General features: G+C 44.8%; 1 protein-coding gene across 1 annotated transcript in view; it reads left to right on the top strand.

The window, feature by feature from the left end:
* Nucleotides 1–16,283, top strand: part of Htr3b (5-hydroxytryptamine receptor 3B) — a 47,173-nt gene that overhangs the window by 16,119 nt on the left and 14,771 nt on the right. Inside the window, exons 3-6 of the mRNA XM_004666460.3 lie at nucleotides 8,267–8,311; nucleotides 8,886–8,995; nucleotides 10,182–10,351; nucleotides 11,719–11,876. Coding sequence (XP_004666517.2) covers nucleotides 8,267–8,311; nucleotides 8,886–8,995; nucleotides 10,182–10,351; nucleotides 11,719–11,876 — 483 coding nt within the window. The remainder of the gene's footprint in view (nucleotides 1–8,266; nucleotides 8,312–8,885; nucleotides 8,996–10,181; nucleotides 10,352–11,718; nucleotides 11,877–16,283) is intronic.

The raw sequence follows: 16,283 nt of genomic DNA, 5'->3' as shown, positions 1-16,283 counted from the left end.
TGCACTGGTGAACATCCGTGGCGCGGGCATGGACTTTCAGGTCCCTTGCTTACACACTGAGCAGCAGCAGTTCTGGGCTTTGTGGCAACTCTATGTTTAGCTTTTTGAGGTACCACTTTTGTTTCTGCTGCTGTTTTGTCTTGTGTTTGGTTTTATTTATTTATTTATTTGAGAGAGAGAGAGAGAGAGAGAGAGAGAGAGAGGCACACATATAAAGAGAATGGGCGTGCCAGGGCCTCCAGCCACTGCAAATGAACTCTAGATGCATGTGCTGCCTTGTGCATCTGGCTTTCGTGGGTAATGAGGAATTGAACCTAGGTCCTTGGGTTTCGCAGGCAAATGTCTTAACTGCTAAGCCATCTCTCCAGCCTTGGTTTTGGTTTTATGAGACAGGTCTCGCTGTGTATCTTTGGCTGGCTTGGAACTCATTATGTAGACTGGACTGGCCTCAAATTCATAGCAATCCTCCTGCTTCTGCCTCCAGAATGCTGGAATTGCAGGTGTGTTTCTTTCCTCATTTCTTCATAAGTTTCATTCATGTCCTTGGTTACATTTATTCTTTTTTATTTTAATAATTTACTAATCTATATTATTAATAAATATTTTGTTGTACTGGAAATTGAATTTAAGCAGGTATCCTTAGCACATGTACTTTTAAATTAGTGTATTATTTAATTATTTTAGTGTTTTGATATAGTGCCTCATGTGGCCCAGACTACCCTGGAGCTTGTAATGAAGCCACACATGGCCTTGAATTCCTGATTTTCCTGCTTCCTCTTTCAAATGCTGGTGGGATTTTTACCTCTCAGTGTTGGGGACTGAACCTAGGGCCTCATACATGGCAGACAGGTGCACTACCATCTAGCTATAGTCCCCAGGACTATAAATTAAGGATCCTTTGTTTGGTACTGGGGGTTGAACCCAGGGCCTTGAGCATATCAGACAAGTACTGTGCCAGCTGAACCATACCCCCAAACTTTCAAGTGCTGGGATTAAAGGTATGTGCCACCATGCCCAGCAGTTGTGTATTTCTTCTAAAGCAGGGTGTCACTCTAGCCCAGGTTGACCTAGAACTCTGTGTAGTTCAGGCTGGCCTCTAATGGCAACCTTCCTGCCTCAGTCTCCCCAGTACCCAGCTCAATTTCTGTTTTTTTTTTTTTTGTTGTTGTTGTTGTTCTTTGAGGTGGGGGTCTCACTCTAGCCCAAGCTGACCTGGAACTCACAATGTAGTATCAGGCTGGCCTTGAATTTACAGTGATCCTCCTACCTCTGCCTCCCAAGTGCTGGGATTAAAGGTGTGCATCACCATACTCGGTCAGCTCTCTCTCTCTCTCTCTTTTTGAGGTAGAGTCCTGCTGTAGCCCAGGCTGACCTGGAATTCACCATGTAGTCTCAGGGTGGCCTTGAACTCACTGCAATCCTCCTACCTCTGCCTCCCAAGTGCTGAGATTAAAGGTGTGTGCCACCATGCTTGGCTGGATGTCTTAGTTCTTTTTCTTGTCCTTATACTCTGGCTGAGAGTCTCAGCACTGTACTGACTAAGCAGAGGTAACATGAATCTCCTTGTCTTAGTCCTGATTGTCAATGAAATGACTTCATTTGTCTCCACTCAGTGGGACACAGCTACGGGTTTATCATATATGTAGCTCTTATTGTGTTGATGTATATCTGCCCATCTTTCTGTATTTATTTTGTTATTTATTAAAAAAATTGTATATATTTATTTATTTATTTGAGATCAAGAGAGAGAATGAGCGAGAGAAAAGGAGAGAGAGAATGGGTATGCCAGGGACTCCAGCCACTGCAAATGAACTCCAGACATGTGCGCCCCCTTGTGCATCTGGCTAATGTGGGTCATGGGGAATCGAGCCTTGAGCCAGGGTCCTTAGGCTTCACAAGCAAGTGCTTAAGCACTAAGCCATCTCTCCAGCCATTTGTTATTTTTTTTTTTTTTAAGACAGGGTGTCACTATATATCTCTGGCTACCCTGGGACTTGACTGTACACAAGGCTGGCCTTCAACTCATGGCAATCCTCTTGCCTTTGCCTCCAGAGCGCTGGCATGATAGTCATGTGACATCAAGCCCAGTACTTACAGTTTATTTTATCTAATAGAAACATAGCTATTTTCTGGGTGTGCAGTACACAGCAGTAAGTCCAGCACTCAGGGGAACGAGTGGAAGAAGACTGTGCTACATACATACTGAGACTCTGTCTCAAGCAAAACAAAACAAAAATCAGCCAGGCCTGGTGGTGCATGCCTCTAATCCCAGCACTTGGAAGTGGAGGCAGAAGGATCAGGCGTTCAAGGTCATTTGCTGCTGCATAGTGAGTTTGGAGCTAGCCTGGACTACATGATAATCCTGTCTCCAAAAACAAACAACAAAGACAAATACAAAAATTAAAACAGGACTGAGGCGATGGCTCAGTGTTAAAAGGCACTTTTTTTTTTTTTTTTTTTTGCAAAGTCTACTAGCCTGGGTTTGATTCCTAGTACCCATGTAAAGCTAGATGCACAAAGTGATGGGTATATGCATATAAAGATTGTTTGAAATGCTAAGAGGCCCTGAAACACCCATGTTCTGTCTCTCTTTTTCAAATGAATAAATTAAAATGAGTTTTTTTAAAAAAACAAATACATCTAATATAGCTATTGTTGCCCATTTTGGTTTCTATTATATTATATGCCACATCTTTTTTCATCTCCTCATTTTCAGTCTGTATGTTTTCACTGTTAAGGTAAATTTCTTATTTTTTTCCTCTTTCTTTCTTTCTCTCTCTCTTTCTTTTTTTTTTCTTTTTTTGCAGGGAGGGTGTGGTTCAAGATAAGGCCTCGTTCCAGCCCAGGCTGACCTGGAATTCACTGTGTAGTCTCAGGGTGGCTTCAAACTCACTGTGATCCTCCTACCTTTGCCTCCAGAGTGCTGGGATTAAAGTTGTGCACCACTGGGCCTGGCAAGGTGGGTTTCTTGAGGAAATGTACCTTTAAGCTAGCTTTTTCCCAAACTAGGTCAGCTATGTATGCTGTGTATGTATGTATGTGTAATAAATATATGTAATTTTGGCTTTTTCAAGGTAGGGTCTCACTCTAGTCCAGGCTGCCTGGAATTCACTCTGTAGTCCCAGGCTGGCCTTGAATTAATGACAATTATCCTACCTTTGCCTCCCTAGTGCTGGGATTAAATGTATGCATCACCATGCCTGGCTGATTTGAAGCTTTTGTTGATAAGTTGTAGGAGTTCTGTTTGTATATGTGCATGTGTGTGCAGATGTGCATGTTGTGTGTACATATGTATGTGTGTATGTGTGCGCACATGTGTGTGTACCTGCATGCAGAGACCAGAGGAGGACATTGGGTGTCCAGTTTACGGTTCTATTGAGACCAGGTCACTCAGTGAGCATGGAGCTCCCTCACCCTTTTTCCAGTCAGACTGGGTGACCCGTGAGCCCCAGTGATCTTCCTGTCTGTCCCCGCAAGTGCTGGGGACATAGGTGTGTGCAGCTGTATGTGCTTAATGTGGGCGCTGGGCACTAAGCTCCCGTCCTCATACTTCACGTGGGCGCTGGGCACCGAGCCCCCGCCCTCATACTTCACGTGGGCGCTGGGCACCGAGCCCCCGTCCTCATACTTGTGCAGCAAGTTCTCCAACGCACGGAGCCGTCTCCTCGCTCCTGAGCTGTAGGAATTCTTGACGTATGCTAGACATGAACTCTTCCTATCAGATATGATTTAGAAACACCTTTTCCACTCCATGAGTTGGCATTCCATCTGCAAGTGTCATTCCTTTCTTCTCTTCCCTTCTCTCCCTCAGTCTTTTATCTCTCTTTTTCTTTTTGAGAGGTTCTCATGTAAGCCAGGCTGGTCTTGAACTCATTATGTAGTTGAGGATCACCCTGAGCTTCTGAGCCTCCTGCTCTACCTCTTGAGTGCTGGGATTACCGGTATGTACCACCAGACCCAGTGTATGCAGTGCTGGGGATCAAACCTAAGGCTTTGTGCATGCCAGGTGAGCATTCTACCAAATAAAGTATATCCACAGTCCCCTGGTATCATTCTGTTTTAAAATTTTATTTTTATTTATTTGAGAGACAGAGAAAGAGGCAGACAGAGATAGGTAGGTAGGTAGGTAGGTAGGTAGGTAGGTAGGGAGAGAGAGAGAGAGAGAGAGAGAGAGAGAGGGAGGGAGGGGCTGGGTCTCTAACCATTGCAAGCAAACTCCAGAAACTCCAGGCATATGCGCCACTTTGTGCATCTGGCTTTACATGGGTGCTTGGGATTCAAACCTGGATACTTAGGCTTTTCAGGCAAGTGTCTTAACCACTGAGCTATGTTTCCATCCCCTGGTATCATTCTTTGGTTGACAGTTGTTATCTTTCAGAACTTGGAATATATCACTCCAAGCCCTTCTGGCTTTAAAAGTTTGTGTTGAATAATCTGCTGGAATCCTGATGGGCTTGCTTTTGTAGGTAACTTGACTTTTCTCTCTAACTGCTTTCAATATTTTTTCTTTGGTGTGTGTGTTTGGAAGTTTGATTATAATATGGCGAGGAGAGGTTCTTTCTGGGTTTTGTCTGGCTGGGGTTCTAAAGGCTTCCTGTATCTGTATTGGCACCTCTTTCCCAATTTGGGGGAAATTTTCCTCTATGATTTTGTTGAAGATGCCTACTATGCCTCTGGAGTGGAGTTCTTCTCCTTCTACTATGCCCTGAATTCTTATATTGGATCTTTTCATAGTGTCCCGAATATCTTGAAATTCCCACTCATACTTTTCTATAAGTTTGTCTTTCTCTTTGTTGGACTGCATTAGGTCTGCCACCTGGTCTTCTAGCTTAGATATTCTGTCCTCTCCCTCATCCATCCTACTGGTGAGATTTTCTACAGAGTTTTTTATTTCATTAACTGTGTTCTTCATTGCTAGTAATTCTGACTGGTTTTTCTTTATTATTTCTATTTCCCTATTTATGTCTTGTATTGCCTTCTTTATGTCATTAAATTGGTGTCCTGCCTCTTCTTTGATTCCTTTGATTTCCTCTTTGATTTCTTCTTTGATTGTTTTCATGTGTTCTTTGACCTCTTTGAACATATTTATAATTATTCTTTTGAACTCTTTCTCAGGCATTTCCTCTAACTCTTTCTCACTGGAGGACATTTCTGATGCATTAATACTTTTAGGTGGATTTATATCGTCTTGCTTTTTAGTGTTTCTTGTGTTATAATGTATATATTTTTGCATCTTGGATTAAGTTAATGCTTGGATTTTCTAGCTGGCTGTGTATTCTTAGCTGTATCAATTGATTTGATGTAATATATTTTCAGGGTAGGACCTTAAGGTGTTAGGTGTGGCTCTTAAGACTCTCAGAGTATCTACAAAGATGTTCTTAGGGGTTGAGTTTCCCTGCTATAGGAGTATTCAAGCAGGCTGAGTGGAATAAAATACAGGTAGATTCTAAAATTTAACTAAACACTGTACACATTCAATCAAAAACAGCCCCGAGTATGTATGCAAGAGTAGTTATTATAATGACCAGATCCTCTATCAACAAAGAGGTTTAGATTTCTGGTCTGTTGAGGGATCCAAGTCAGCTTGTGACCAAGTGAGACCCTTCCCTGGTGCAATCCCAGTTACCTTGGGTGATTTTGGTCTCAGTCAAGTTGCTGCCTGGGTCGTCAGGCTGCTGTTCTGATTTCTGGAGCTGGGCACTTGCTTTTCCTACGGGGCAAACTGAGCCGCTGCTGCTGCCTCTGCTGCTGCTGTAGCTGCCACTGCTGTAGCTACCACTGCTGCTGAAGCTGCTGCTGCTGTGTCCACTGCCGCTGCTCCCCCTGAAGCTGCTGCTGCCGAGTCTGCTGCTGCTGCCACTCCTGGGTCTGCTGCTGCTGGAGCTGCTGTTACCGGTGCTGGAGCCCTGAAGTTGCTGCCGAACTCTGCTCCTGTTTGGGTCCCGTTGTCAGCCCAAGTTGGCGTGGCCGGGTCCCGGGCCGCTGCTGTGTTCGCTGGAGCTGGGCTCAGGCGGTGGGGGAGGGGAGGGAGCCGCGGCTGCTCTGGTTGTCTCACTGTTCCACGTGTTCTTCTACCTCGCGGTCTTCTCCTCCGCTGCTCGCTGCCGCTCTCCCCTCACGTTTCCCAAGTTGCGGAGAGCGCAGTGTGAGGGGAAAATCCCGCACCTGGCTTTTCCTGCAGCTCGAGCCGAGTCTGGCGGTTTTCTGCTGCACCGCGGCTGCGGCGGTTGGCCGAACTGCCGGAGCCGCTTTTCCCGCCTGTGCAGGCTCTGGATGCTCTATAACTCTTCTACTTCTCTGCTGCCACTTCAATTTCCTATACACCTCACTTTTTAGTAAAAGTGTGTATTTTGCTGAGTTTTTTTGGTCTTTTTCCTCCCTAGGCTGCTTTGGCGTGGTACCTACGCCGCCATCTTAACCGGAAGTCCCCTGGTATCATTCTTTGAAGCATGGGTATTTTTAATTTTGGTCAAACTCCACTTTTTTATTATGAATATACTTTATATGGATACATCATGTGTTGGTACCATTATTTCCCTCCTCCGTGCCTCCATTCCACTGGGGCGACCTCCTTAGTGGGGTTGCTGGTATTCCCTATGGGGCTGTGGGCTATATGTTGTGAGAGCAGTTGTCAGTTGTCAGTCACTGGGTAGGAGGATAACGCCTCTGGGTATGCTGTCCTAACTTGTGGCTCTTCCAGTCTTTCCTCCCCCTCTTCTGCAAAATTCCCTGAGTCTTGGTGGGTGTATTTTAAGTCTCCTTCAGTGGTGAGCTCTGAAGAGCCTATGGATTTCTGCTTGGCATGTGTTGAATATCCTCAGCATCTGCCTCCTTCACCCTGGTGCTGATTGTCAGGCTCACCAATTCCTCTGGTTTCACCTGGGTCTTGGCTAAAGTGTGAGGGGTGGTTTATTTCCCTGGGTCTCACTACCTTCTGAAAGAGAAAAAACAGATTCTCTGATGGAGAGTGAAGTCAGCATAGATTAAATGGGATAAGCATTGTTAACTTAGGGAGATTTTGATGCATGTAGCCCCTCTCTTGGCCAAAGACTAGTGGGAGCATGTCTTGGTCTCCATAGGGTTCTGACCTGGTTTCCAGTTCCAGCTATGGATTCCTTTTCACTGAGCAGATGTCTTAGCCAATCAGAAAGGCATTGGTCACCCACCAAGGCTGTGTGCACCAGTGCGCTGGTGTGGACTTCTTGTCAGGCTGGTTGCTTTTGAGTATCTTTGACCCCTGCTTGCTCATGCTGTTGGTGGATATTTTCCCCCAGTAGTTCACACAGTACTTTTCAGCACTAAATAGGTTCTAGGGACTATTCCTCTTCCGGACTCCAGTAGGTCAGTGTTCTGTGCTGTGTCAGCAGCGTTTGGTGTCCTAGCAACAGAGTCTTGCCTTTTACCTCAGGTAGGTAATCAAGAGCTTTGACAGAAACCTGTCTTGTTTGGGGGACCTCGTAGGTTTATCCGATCAACAGCTCCATGTGGGTAGCAATCAATTTCTTTGTCTTTCTTTTCTTTGTTGTCACAGCTAAGAAAACATTGCCTAATTGAAGGTCATGAAGACTGACTTTTATATTTTCTTCTAAATTTTACATTCAGGCTTAAGATCCATTTTGAATTAATGTTTGCACATGATGTGATATAATCATTTTCTTTTAATCTGTAAGAACATCAGTTTCAGAATGTTCTTTTCTGAGTAAGATATTAAAAAAACATTGGTTAATAAATTTTTGTCGTTGTTGCTGTTTGGGAGTGAATTTTTAAAAAGTAATAGAGTTATTCCAGATGTGGGAAATCACACATAAGCAAAGAAATTTAAACCCGAGTTAACGTAACAGAAATGATTGCCGGTACTGGTGCACGTGACACTCATTGATAGGTTCTGAATAATATCTTGATTACAAATAAAAGCTTGGTCTCATCTTTTCAGCACAGTATTGGCTAAGCCTACATATCATTTGGTTAGTTTGAGTAATGGCAGGATAACTAATTCTAGTGGAAAGGAGATTAGCAAATCATTAAAGATGTTAAGTGCAGTTAAAGTGCTATTTTGTCATGGGTGATATGGTAACGTTCAAAGCCACAGGTGCGCATAATAAGTAGGCACTGAGAATACTCAGGTATTGAAGAGTCTAGGTGATATTTTCACAATCACCATCCTTTGGTTGGGTTTGATTTTTTTTACTCTACATTGTCAAGCTGTTGAATTTGCCCCTGATGAGTCAGTGTTCTGAGACTGTATGGTGTTCTTGTTGCTTTGCAGGATGTACAGAATCAAAAATTAAAGACAAGCGTGTGGTACCATGAGGTAAGTGATCATATTTCCTTCTCTACATGCTGCCTTCCTGATCTGGATCTGCTGCAAAACCTAACTGTGCTAAGGAGGGGAGGCTGCCTTTGTGTGGAATCCTTAGATCTGCAGCACACTCAATGTATTAGAACTCATACAAGTGCATGACCATGGTTTTGCTTTTCAATATTTTATTTATTTATTTGAGGGATGAAGGGACAGAGGGAGGAAGGGAAGGAGAGAGAGAGAGAATGAATATGGGTGTGCCAGGGCCTCGAGCCACTGCAAACAAACCCCAGACACATGAGCCACCTTGTGCATCTGGTTTTACATGGGTGCTGGGGAACCAAACCTGGATCTTTTGGCTTTGCAGGCAAGTGCCTTAACCACTAAGCAACCTCTCCTTCCAAGATTTGGTTTTTGGCTGGGGCTATCACCTTAAGGAATTGCACAGGAAATCTATTCACCTATTATAGAGAACACCCCTCCAAATGCTGGTAAACTCGATCAGGATTCCAAATCTTTTCTTGGTTGTGTTTATGCAATTGAACTTTTCCCATTTTGATGTTTCTCTTTTGGCTGTTTCTGACAGGTGTGGAATGATGAGTTTTTGTCTTGGAATTCCAGCATGTTTGATGAAATTAGAGAGATCTCGCTCCCTCTCAGTGCCATCTGGGCCCCTGATATCATCATTAATGAGTTGTAAGTTTGCTGGGTGCATTTCTACAGTGTATTTGGACTGCTTAGATAACTCAAGATAATTGTGCTGGAGTTACCTTCTTTTTATTTTTTATTTTTGTTTTTATTTGAGAGAGAGAGAAAGACAGAATGGGCATGCCAGGCCTGCAGCCACTGCAAACAAATTCCAGATGCATGAGCCACCTTGTGCATCTGGCTTAAGTGGGTCCTGGGGAATAAAACCTGGGTCCCTTGGCTTTGCGGGCAAGCACCTTAACCACTAAGCCATCTCTCCTGCTCCTAGTTACCTTCTCTTCACTGGGACAAAGCACTCAACCAAAAGCAGCTGATGGGGGCAAGAAAGGTTTTATTTACAGTCTCCTGGGGAAGCTTCATGATGTCAGGGTACAGCATGACAGGAGTGGAGGCTGGAAGAGTACCTCCTTTCCAACATTAGATGGACAACAGCTACAGGGGAGTGAGCCAAATTCTAGCAAAGGGGAGCTGGCTATAACACCCTAAGCCCTCCCGCAACAACACACCTCCTCCAACAAGGCTCTCCCTCCCAAACTGCCGCCATCTGGGGAAACCAAGCATTCAGAATACATAAGTTTATGGGAGACATCTGATTCAAACAACCACATGCTGTTCACTTTCAGTTGCTATATTTTTGTTTCTTCAGGTTGGAGGGGAACATATTATTAGGAATATTTGGGTTGGCAGTAACATGGGTTGACATCATTTGAGATACAGATCTGATTACCAGTGCTTGATGTTATTGTTTTTAAAATATATTTTTAATTAATTAATTAGTCTGCGAGGAGAGAAGAGAAACAGAGAAAATGGGCACACTAGGGCTTCTAGCCACTGCAAATGGACTCCAGATACATGCACAACTCTGTACATATGGCTTTATGTGGGTACTGGAGAATCAAATATGGGTCCATAGGCTCTGAAGGCAGATACCTTAACTGCTGAGCCATCTCTACAGCCTCAAACTTATTGGCTTTGACCATGTTGTAGCAGTAGCAATTGAGATGATCATTGCTGAACTTATCTTTGCCAGGGTGAATGATCTCATGGGGATATGATTTCTGCAGTGCTAGGTTAGCCCTGGGTCTCATGGTCATTTCCATCTCATATTCAGTTCTGTGTTGTTTGTAAAGAACTAAACTCCTCTTGGTAACAAGTTCTCTTGTGCTTTATATAGCATGGACATCGAGAGATCCCCAGACCTCCCATATGTGTATGTGAACTCATCGGGGGCCATTCGGAACTCCAAGCCCATCCAGGTGGTCTCTGCATGCAGCCTACAAACATATGCTTTTCCGTTTGATATCCAGAACTGCAGCCTAACCTTCAATAGCATTCTGCACACAGGTAAATGATGAGAGATACAGTCTGCTAGCCGGCAAACCCCTATGCTGGGTTGGTATACATACATGAAATTATATACATTTCAGCTCTATTTCATTCTTTTTTAAATATTTTTTTCTTTTATTTTAGTGGGAGGAAAGGGTTTATTTTGGCTTCCAGACTCAAGGGGAAGCTCTATGATAGCAGGGAAAAACAATGGCAATAGCAGAGGGTGGACATCACTTCCTAGCCAACATCAGGTGGACAGCAGCAACAGAAGAGTGTGCCAAACACTGGCAAGGGCAATACAACCTGGCTATGACACCCATAAGCCTGCTCCCAATAAAATATTTTATTTATTTATTTGTTTGATAGAGAAAGAGAGAGAGAAAGAGTCCGATAAAGAGAAAGAAAATGGATGTGTCAGGGCCTCTAGCCACTGCAAATGAACTCCAGACACATGTGCCACCTTGTGCATCTGGTTTATGCGGGTACTGGGGAATTGAATCTGGGTCCTTAGGCTTCACAGACAATTGCCTTAACTGCTAAGCCATCTCTCCAGTCCCTATTGCATTCTTATACACAATTAATTATCGAAAAATCTGAATATCAGCCAGATTTTACTGTAGTGGGGCATGGCTATAATCCCAGCACTTGGAAAGTGGAGGCAGAAGGATCGGGAAGTCAAGGTCATCCTCAGCTACACAGTGAGTTGGAGATGAGCCTGGGATATATGAGACTATTGCAAAACAACAATGGCAACACAAACCTAAATCACTTCTTGCAGTTATTTGGCTTTTACTACAATCCAGACTAGATACAGCATAGGCCATTGCTGCTGCTAATTTTTGGTTATAATATCAAGATGCCATTGAGCATGGTATAGAAGTCACAGGACATGCTCCATCATTCAGGGGACAGCAGACTTCAAGCTCTCAATTCATAGTTCAAAAAAGTGATTAGGGGCTGGAGAGATAGCTTAGTGGTTAAGCATTTGCCTGTGAAGCCTAAGGACCCTGCTTTGAGGCTCGACTCCCCAGGACCCACGTTAGCCAGATGCACAAGGGGGCGCATGCATCTGGAGTTCATTTGCAGTGGCTGGAGGCCCTGGTGTGCCAATTCTATCCCTATCTCTCTTTATCTGCTTCTTCCTCTGTCTGTCTGTCACTCTCAAGTAAATAAATAAAAATAACAAAAAATTTTAAAAAAAGAAAAAAGTGATTAGAAGGATTTTATCCTCTATTTCTCCTGAATTCAATGAGTAATACTGTGCTTGGTGGGGGAAGGAAGGAAGAAAAACAGAAAGGATTGGAACAGGGAATTAGAATCGTGGGTAGATGTTGGCACATTTCTCTCCAGGGAATTTGACTGTTTCTGTTGTTTTGTTTTAGTGGAAGATATAGACCTGAGCTTCCTGAGGAACAGAGAAGACATTAGGTACCACAAAAAGGCCTTTTTAAATGATAGTGAGTGGCAACTTCTTTCTGTGACCTCAGCGTACAGCATCCTGCAGAGCGGCGCGGGAGATTTTGCACAGATTCAGTTTAATGTAGGTTCTTCTCCTTCCCACCCCTCTGCCCACCTCTCGGAGGTCCTTGGCCCTCACTAATGGGTTGTGGAATTTGCTTGATTGCAGTTTTCATTGTCATCCAAGAACAGTTGGTTGAGATGGCTCTGGGCATCCACCTGTGCTCTTGTATTTAAAAGAGTAGGGGATCAGTAAGAGATCCTGGGATTCCACTGTCACCTTCCACGAGGGAATTAGGGAGAATGGTGTGCAGGCATCAGAGGCCTGATCCGCCCTGCAGCAGGAATCCTAATGCAGTGACGACTGAGACTGAAACCCAAAGAAGCCCACACACCACCAACACTACAACAAATTGTGAAAACTCCCTCGTCAACATTATTGTCCCATTTTATTTACTTTCAAACAGAGAGGCAAAGAGAAAAGAGAGTGAGATGAGAGAGAGAGAGAGAGAGAGAGAGAGAGAGAGAGAGAGAGAGAGAGAGAGAAACTGGGTACACCAGGGCCTCTTAACTACAAATTCCAGATTCACGTGCCACTTTATGCATCTGAGTTTATGTGGGTCCTGGGGAATTTAACCCAGGTTGTCAGGCTTTGCAAACAATCTCCTTTAACTACTGACTCATCTCCCAGCCCCTATTGCCTCATTTTCAATTGCAAAAAATTATTAATTACTTACAGATACAAGATGGTCATATTATTAACTTGAATAGCCGAAGGGATTAGCCAGACATCATTTGCAGGACTCAGAGAAACCCCCAGTGACTTCTGAGTACAGGGAACGACTGTTGGAATGAGACAGTGAGAGCTCCCAGTCCCCAGATGCACCTCTCAGAATGCTCTTAGTCATACTGTTCCCAGTGAATTTTGTCTGTCAGAGGCTTAGGGGGCGCTAGGTGCAAGAGAGTGAAGCCTTTTGCTTTGCAGTCCAGAGCACTCACTCACTGGTTTTCCTGGCAAATCACCCCGATGTGGTCTGCAACACGGTCACACAAGCTGTACCCTCAGCATTAATATTCGCTAGAGCATCCTGCCTTTCTTCACAAAGCCATCTAGTGGAGAGAGAGAGAGAGAGAGAGAGAGAGAGAGAGAGAGGGAGGGAGGGAGGGAGATTCTTCATGGCAAGTAATTATTTCAGCTGAAAAATAGGCAGGTCAGGAATGCACATGACACAAATTCTCCTAGAAACAGGCCTTGGGAATAAGGATGTCCCTTTAGACTAGACTAGGGTTCCATGGTTGCAATGTATATGCTAAGGCATGGTGGTGAAATGTGCTACCACTGAGGATACAGGTGGCCCCCACTGGCTAAAACGTCTCTTATGCAGCTTTCCTGAGGATCTCCTGTTACATCAGGAGCTCTGAGGCTGCTGGTGTTTGAACCCGACTAACAGTTACCAAGGGCTGGTAGCTTATCACAACTCCTACCTGTTCAGCAGCAGAGTTGAGGTTGGAGTTCTTGCCTAGAATTCTGTTTGTATTTTAAAAAGTGTCCATTATGACCCGCATGTTTACTTTTAATTGTTATTTTCTGGAGCTGTGAATCAAATAAGGGCCTATGCATGCTAGGCAGGCATTCTGCCATTGAGCCACATTCGCAACCCTTGTCCACTGGTATTTTTTTTGAGAGAGAAAGGGAGGGAGAAAAAAATAAAGCTTTTTTTTTTTAAATTTCAATGAGTTTCTTGGCTAAGAGTAAACACCTCATTAATTTTAAAGATATCAGCCTGCAAACATTATTAATGCAGCCCAAATAATGGAGCGCATTAAAGGGAAATGTGAGAGAATAGGACGTGTAAGGTGACGCACAGTCACCTACCAAGTACACCGCAGAACACTGCACACACCATTACCTGCACCGCACGGAGGAGACGGGCAAGAGACAAGCAGGTAAACAGGAGTTCTCTCTCTCTCCCGCTCCCCCTCTCTCTCCCCCTCTAGGTATATGTTACTCTTTCCCTTCAAGATTAACTCTTCTTGAGAGTAGCTGAGTTTTCTATGTACTCCTTCCATTTGTAATAAGTTGGACAGAGAAAGGAAAAGATGGTGCATGGAGGGAAGACTTCTCTGCATCTAGGAACTGTGGTCCACTTCCTTTGATTGCTCGCTCTCCCTTCCTTCATTTCTTCCTTCCTTCCTTCCTTCCTTCCTTCCTTCCTTCCTTCCTTCCTTCCTTCCTTCCTTCCTTCCTTCCTTCCTTCCTCCCTTTCTCTCCTTTTGGTTTTATGAGGTAGGGTCTTACTCTAGCCCAGGCTGACAGGGAATTCACTATGTAGTATCAGGCTGGCCTGAAACTCACAGTGATCCTCCTACCTCTGCCTCCCATGTACTGGGATTGAAAGTGTGCTCCAGTACGCCCGGCTCCTTTGCTTTCTTCATTGTCATGTTTCTTCCTTTTATAGTGTTTACAGGGGTGTGTGCTAGAGGCAGGCACACATTTAATTTTTAAAATATAATTAATTGGGCTGGAGAGATGGCTTAGCGGTTAAGCGCCTGCCTGTGAAGCCTAAGGACCCCGGTTCGAGGCTTGGTTCCCCAGGTCCCACGTTAGCCAGATGCACAAGGGGGCGCACGCGTCTGGAGTTCGTTTGCAGAGGCTGGAAGCCCTGGCGCACCCATTCTCTCTCTCTCCCTCTATCTGTCTTTCTCTCTGTGTCTGTCGCTCTCAAATAAAAAAAAAAATTAAAAAAATTTAAAATATAATTAATTAATTAAGTTATTTGAGAGAGAGAAAAAGAATGAATGAATGGGCTTGACAGGGCCACTGCTGCAGATGAACTTCAGATGCATACTCCACTTTGTGCATCTGACTTTCCATGAGTCCTGGGGAATCAAACCAGGGCCAGCAGGAACAAGCAAGTGCCTTTAACTGTTGAGCCATCTCTCTCTCTCTCTCTCTCTCTTTTGCTCTCTTTTTTCGAGGTAGGGTCTCACTCTAGCCCAGGTCGACCTGGAATTCACTATGGAGTCTCAGGGTGGCCTCGAATTCATGGTGATCCTCCTATCTCTGCCTCCTGAGTACTGGGATTAAAGGCGTGTGCCACCATACCCGGCTTGTTGAGCTATCTCTCTAGCCACAGGCATTTATTTGATTTCCTGGCCTTGGAGCTTTACCCAAGGTGCCTTTGCCTGGGGGGCCAGGGTGAGTTACCTGGCAAAACTTGCTTCTACCCTCATTCTTTGGAGCTGAGCAGCAAAAGTCTCCGGAGTAAAAATGACATACCACACTAGCCAGATTCCGAAGCCATTCCGTGGTATTGGAAAGATGCAAAGCAGGTTCTGTGATTATTCTGTGCCCATCTCTCTCACTCCCCCAGCCTCTACTCTTCCCCATGCCTACCACGTGCCCCATGCCTGGGCTCATCATTCTCTTACTCTACACCAGACATCCCATTCTGAATTTAGTTTCCAAGTCATCCCCAGCGTCCTTCAAAAGCCCTTGGCCAGTGATGTAAAACTCAGAGCATAATTCCGGGCCCACATCAAGCCTGCCTGGGTCCTGACGGCAAAGTGCCATCTCCCTCATAATCTAATCACCTGCTGTGTCCCAGTCCAGGCTGCTCAGCAGGGGGCTGGGTACAGGTGGGATAGGCAGAACACACAGCAATTTATTCTAACTCTCCATCGTCCTAAGTCCAACACACACGGCTGCCATTTATACCAAATCAAATGCTCCTGACACCCTCTTAGCTCCAACTAACTAATGTGCAATCATAGCTACCGGCCCTGGGACACGTACTGCTTATTGCAGGGCACCGCTGATGCTGAGAAGTGGGCTACATTCCACAGGGGGCCCAGGCAAGTCTCTTCTCCCTGCGAGGACGTTTGTGAGCAGGCTGGGACCTGATCCAGCAGCTGTGGGAGGGGAGCTTTCTTCCAATACATTATTGAAGGTGATGGTTCCCAGAAACAGCAGGGTGAGCATTTGATTTTTCTGTGGCTGGTGTTTTTTATTTTTTTAATTTTAACGAATGAGGGTAGAAGAGAGAGGCAGTAGGGATAAAATTTAGAAGCTCATTTTTGATAGAAAAGGGTGGACAGCTGTGGGAACTGAACCAGCCCAAGCACAGATATCCTCACACTGAGCAAGGCGCTCACACAGGCAGGAATGGAGAAGCTCCACAGAACTGGAACATGAAAGGGAAGATTTGGGAAAGACAGGTGCCTTCCTGATCTTTTCTTCCCTCTCCCTTTCTTCTTTCTTTCCTTCGTTCCTTCCTTCCTTCCTTACTTCGTTCCTTCCTTCCTTCCTTCCGTCCTTCCTTCCCTTCCCTTCCCTTCCCTTCCCTTCCCTTCCCGTCCCTCCCCTTCCCTTCCCTTTTTTTCTTTCCTGTCTTCCTATCTCCTTTCTTTCCTTTTGTTTTTCATTTTCTCTTTCTTCTTCCCTCCTTCCTTCCTTCTCTCTCTCTCTCTCTCTCTCTCTCTCTCTCTC

The sequence above is a fragment of the Jaculus jaculus genome, chromosome 3, assembly GCF_020740685.1.
Source record: "Jaculus jaculus isolate mJacJac1 chromosome 3, mJacJac1.mat.Y.cur, whole genome shotgun sequence".
NCBI classification, from domain to species: domain Eukaryota; kingdom Metazoa; phylum Chordata; class Mammalia; order Rodentia; family Dipodidae; genus Jaculus; species Jaculus jaculus.
This window is presented reverse-complemented; position numbering and strand designations above follow the sequence as displayed.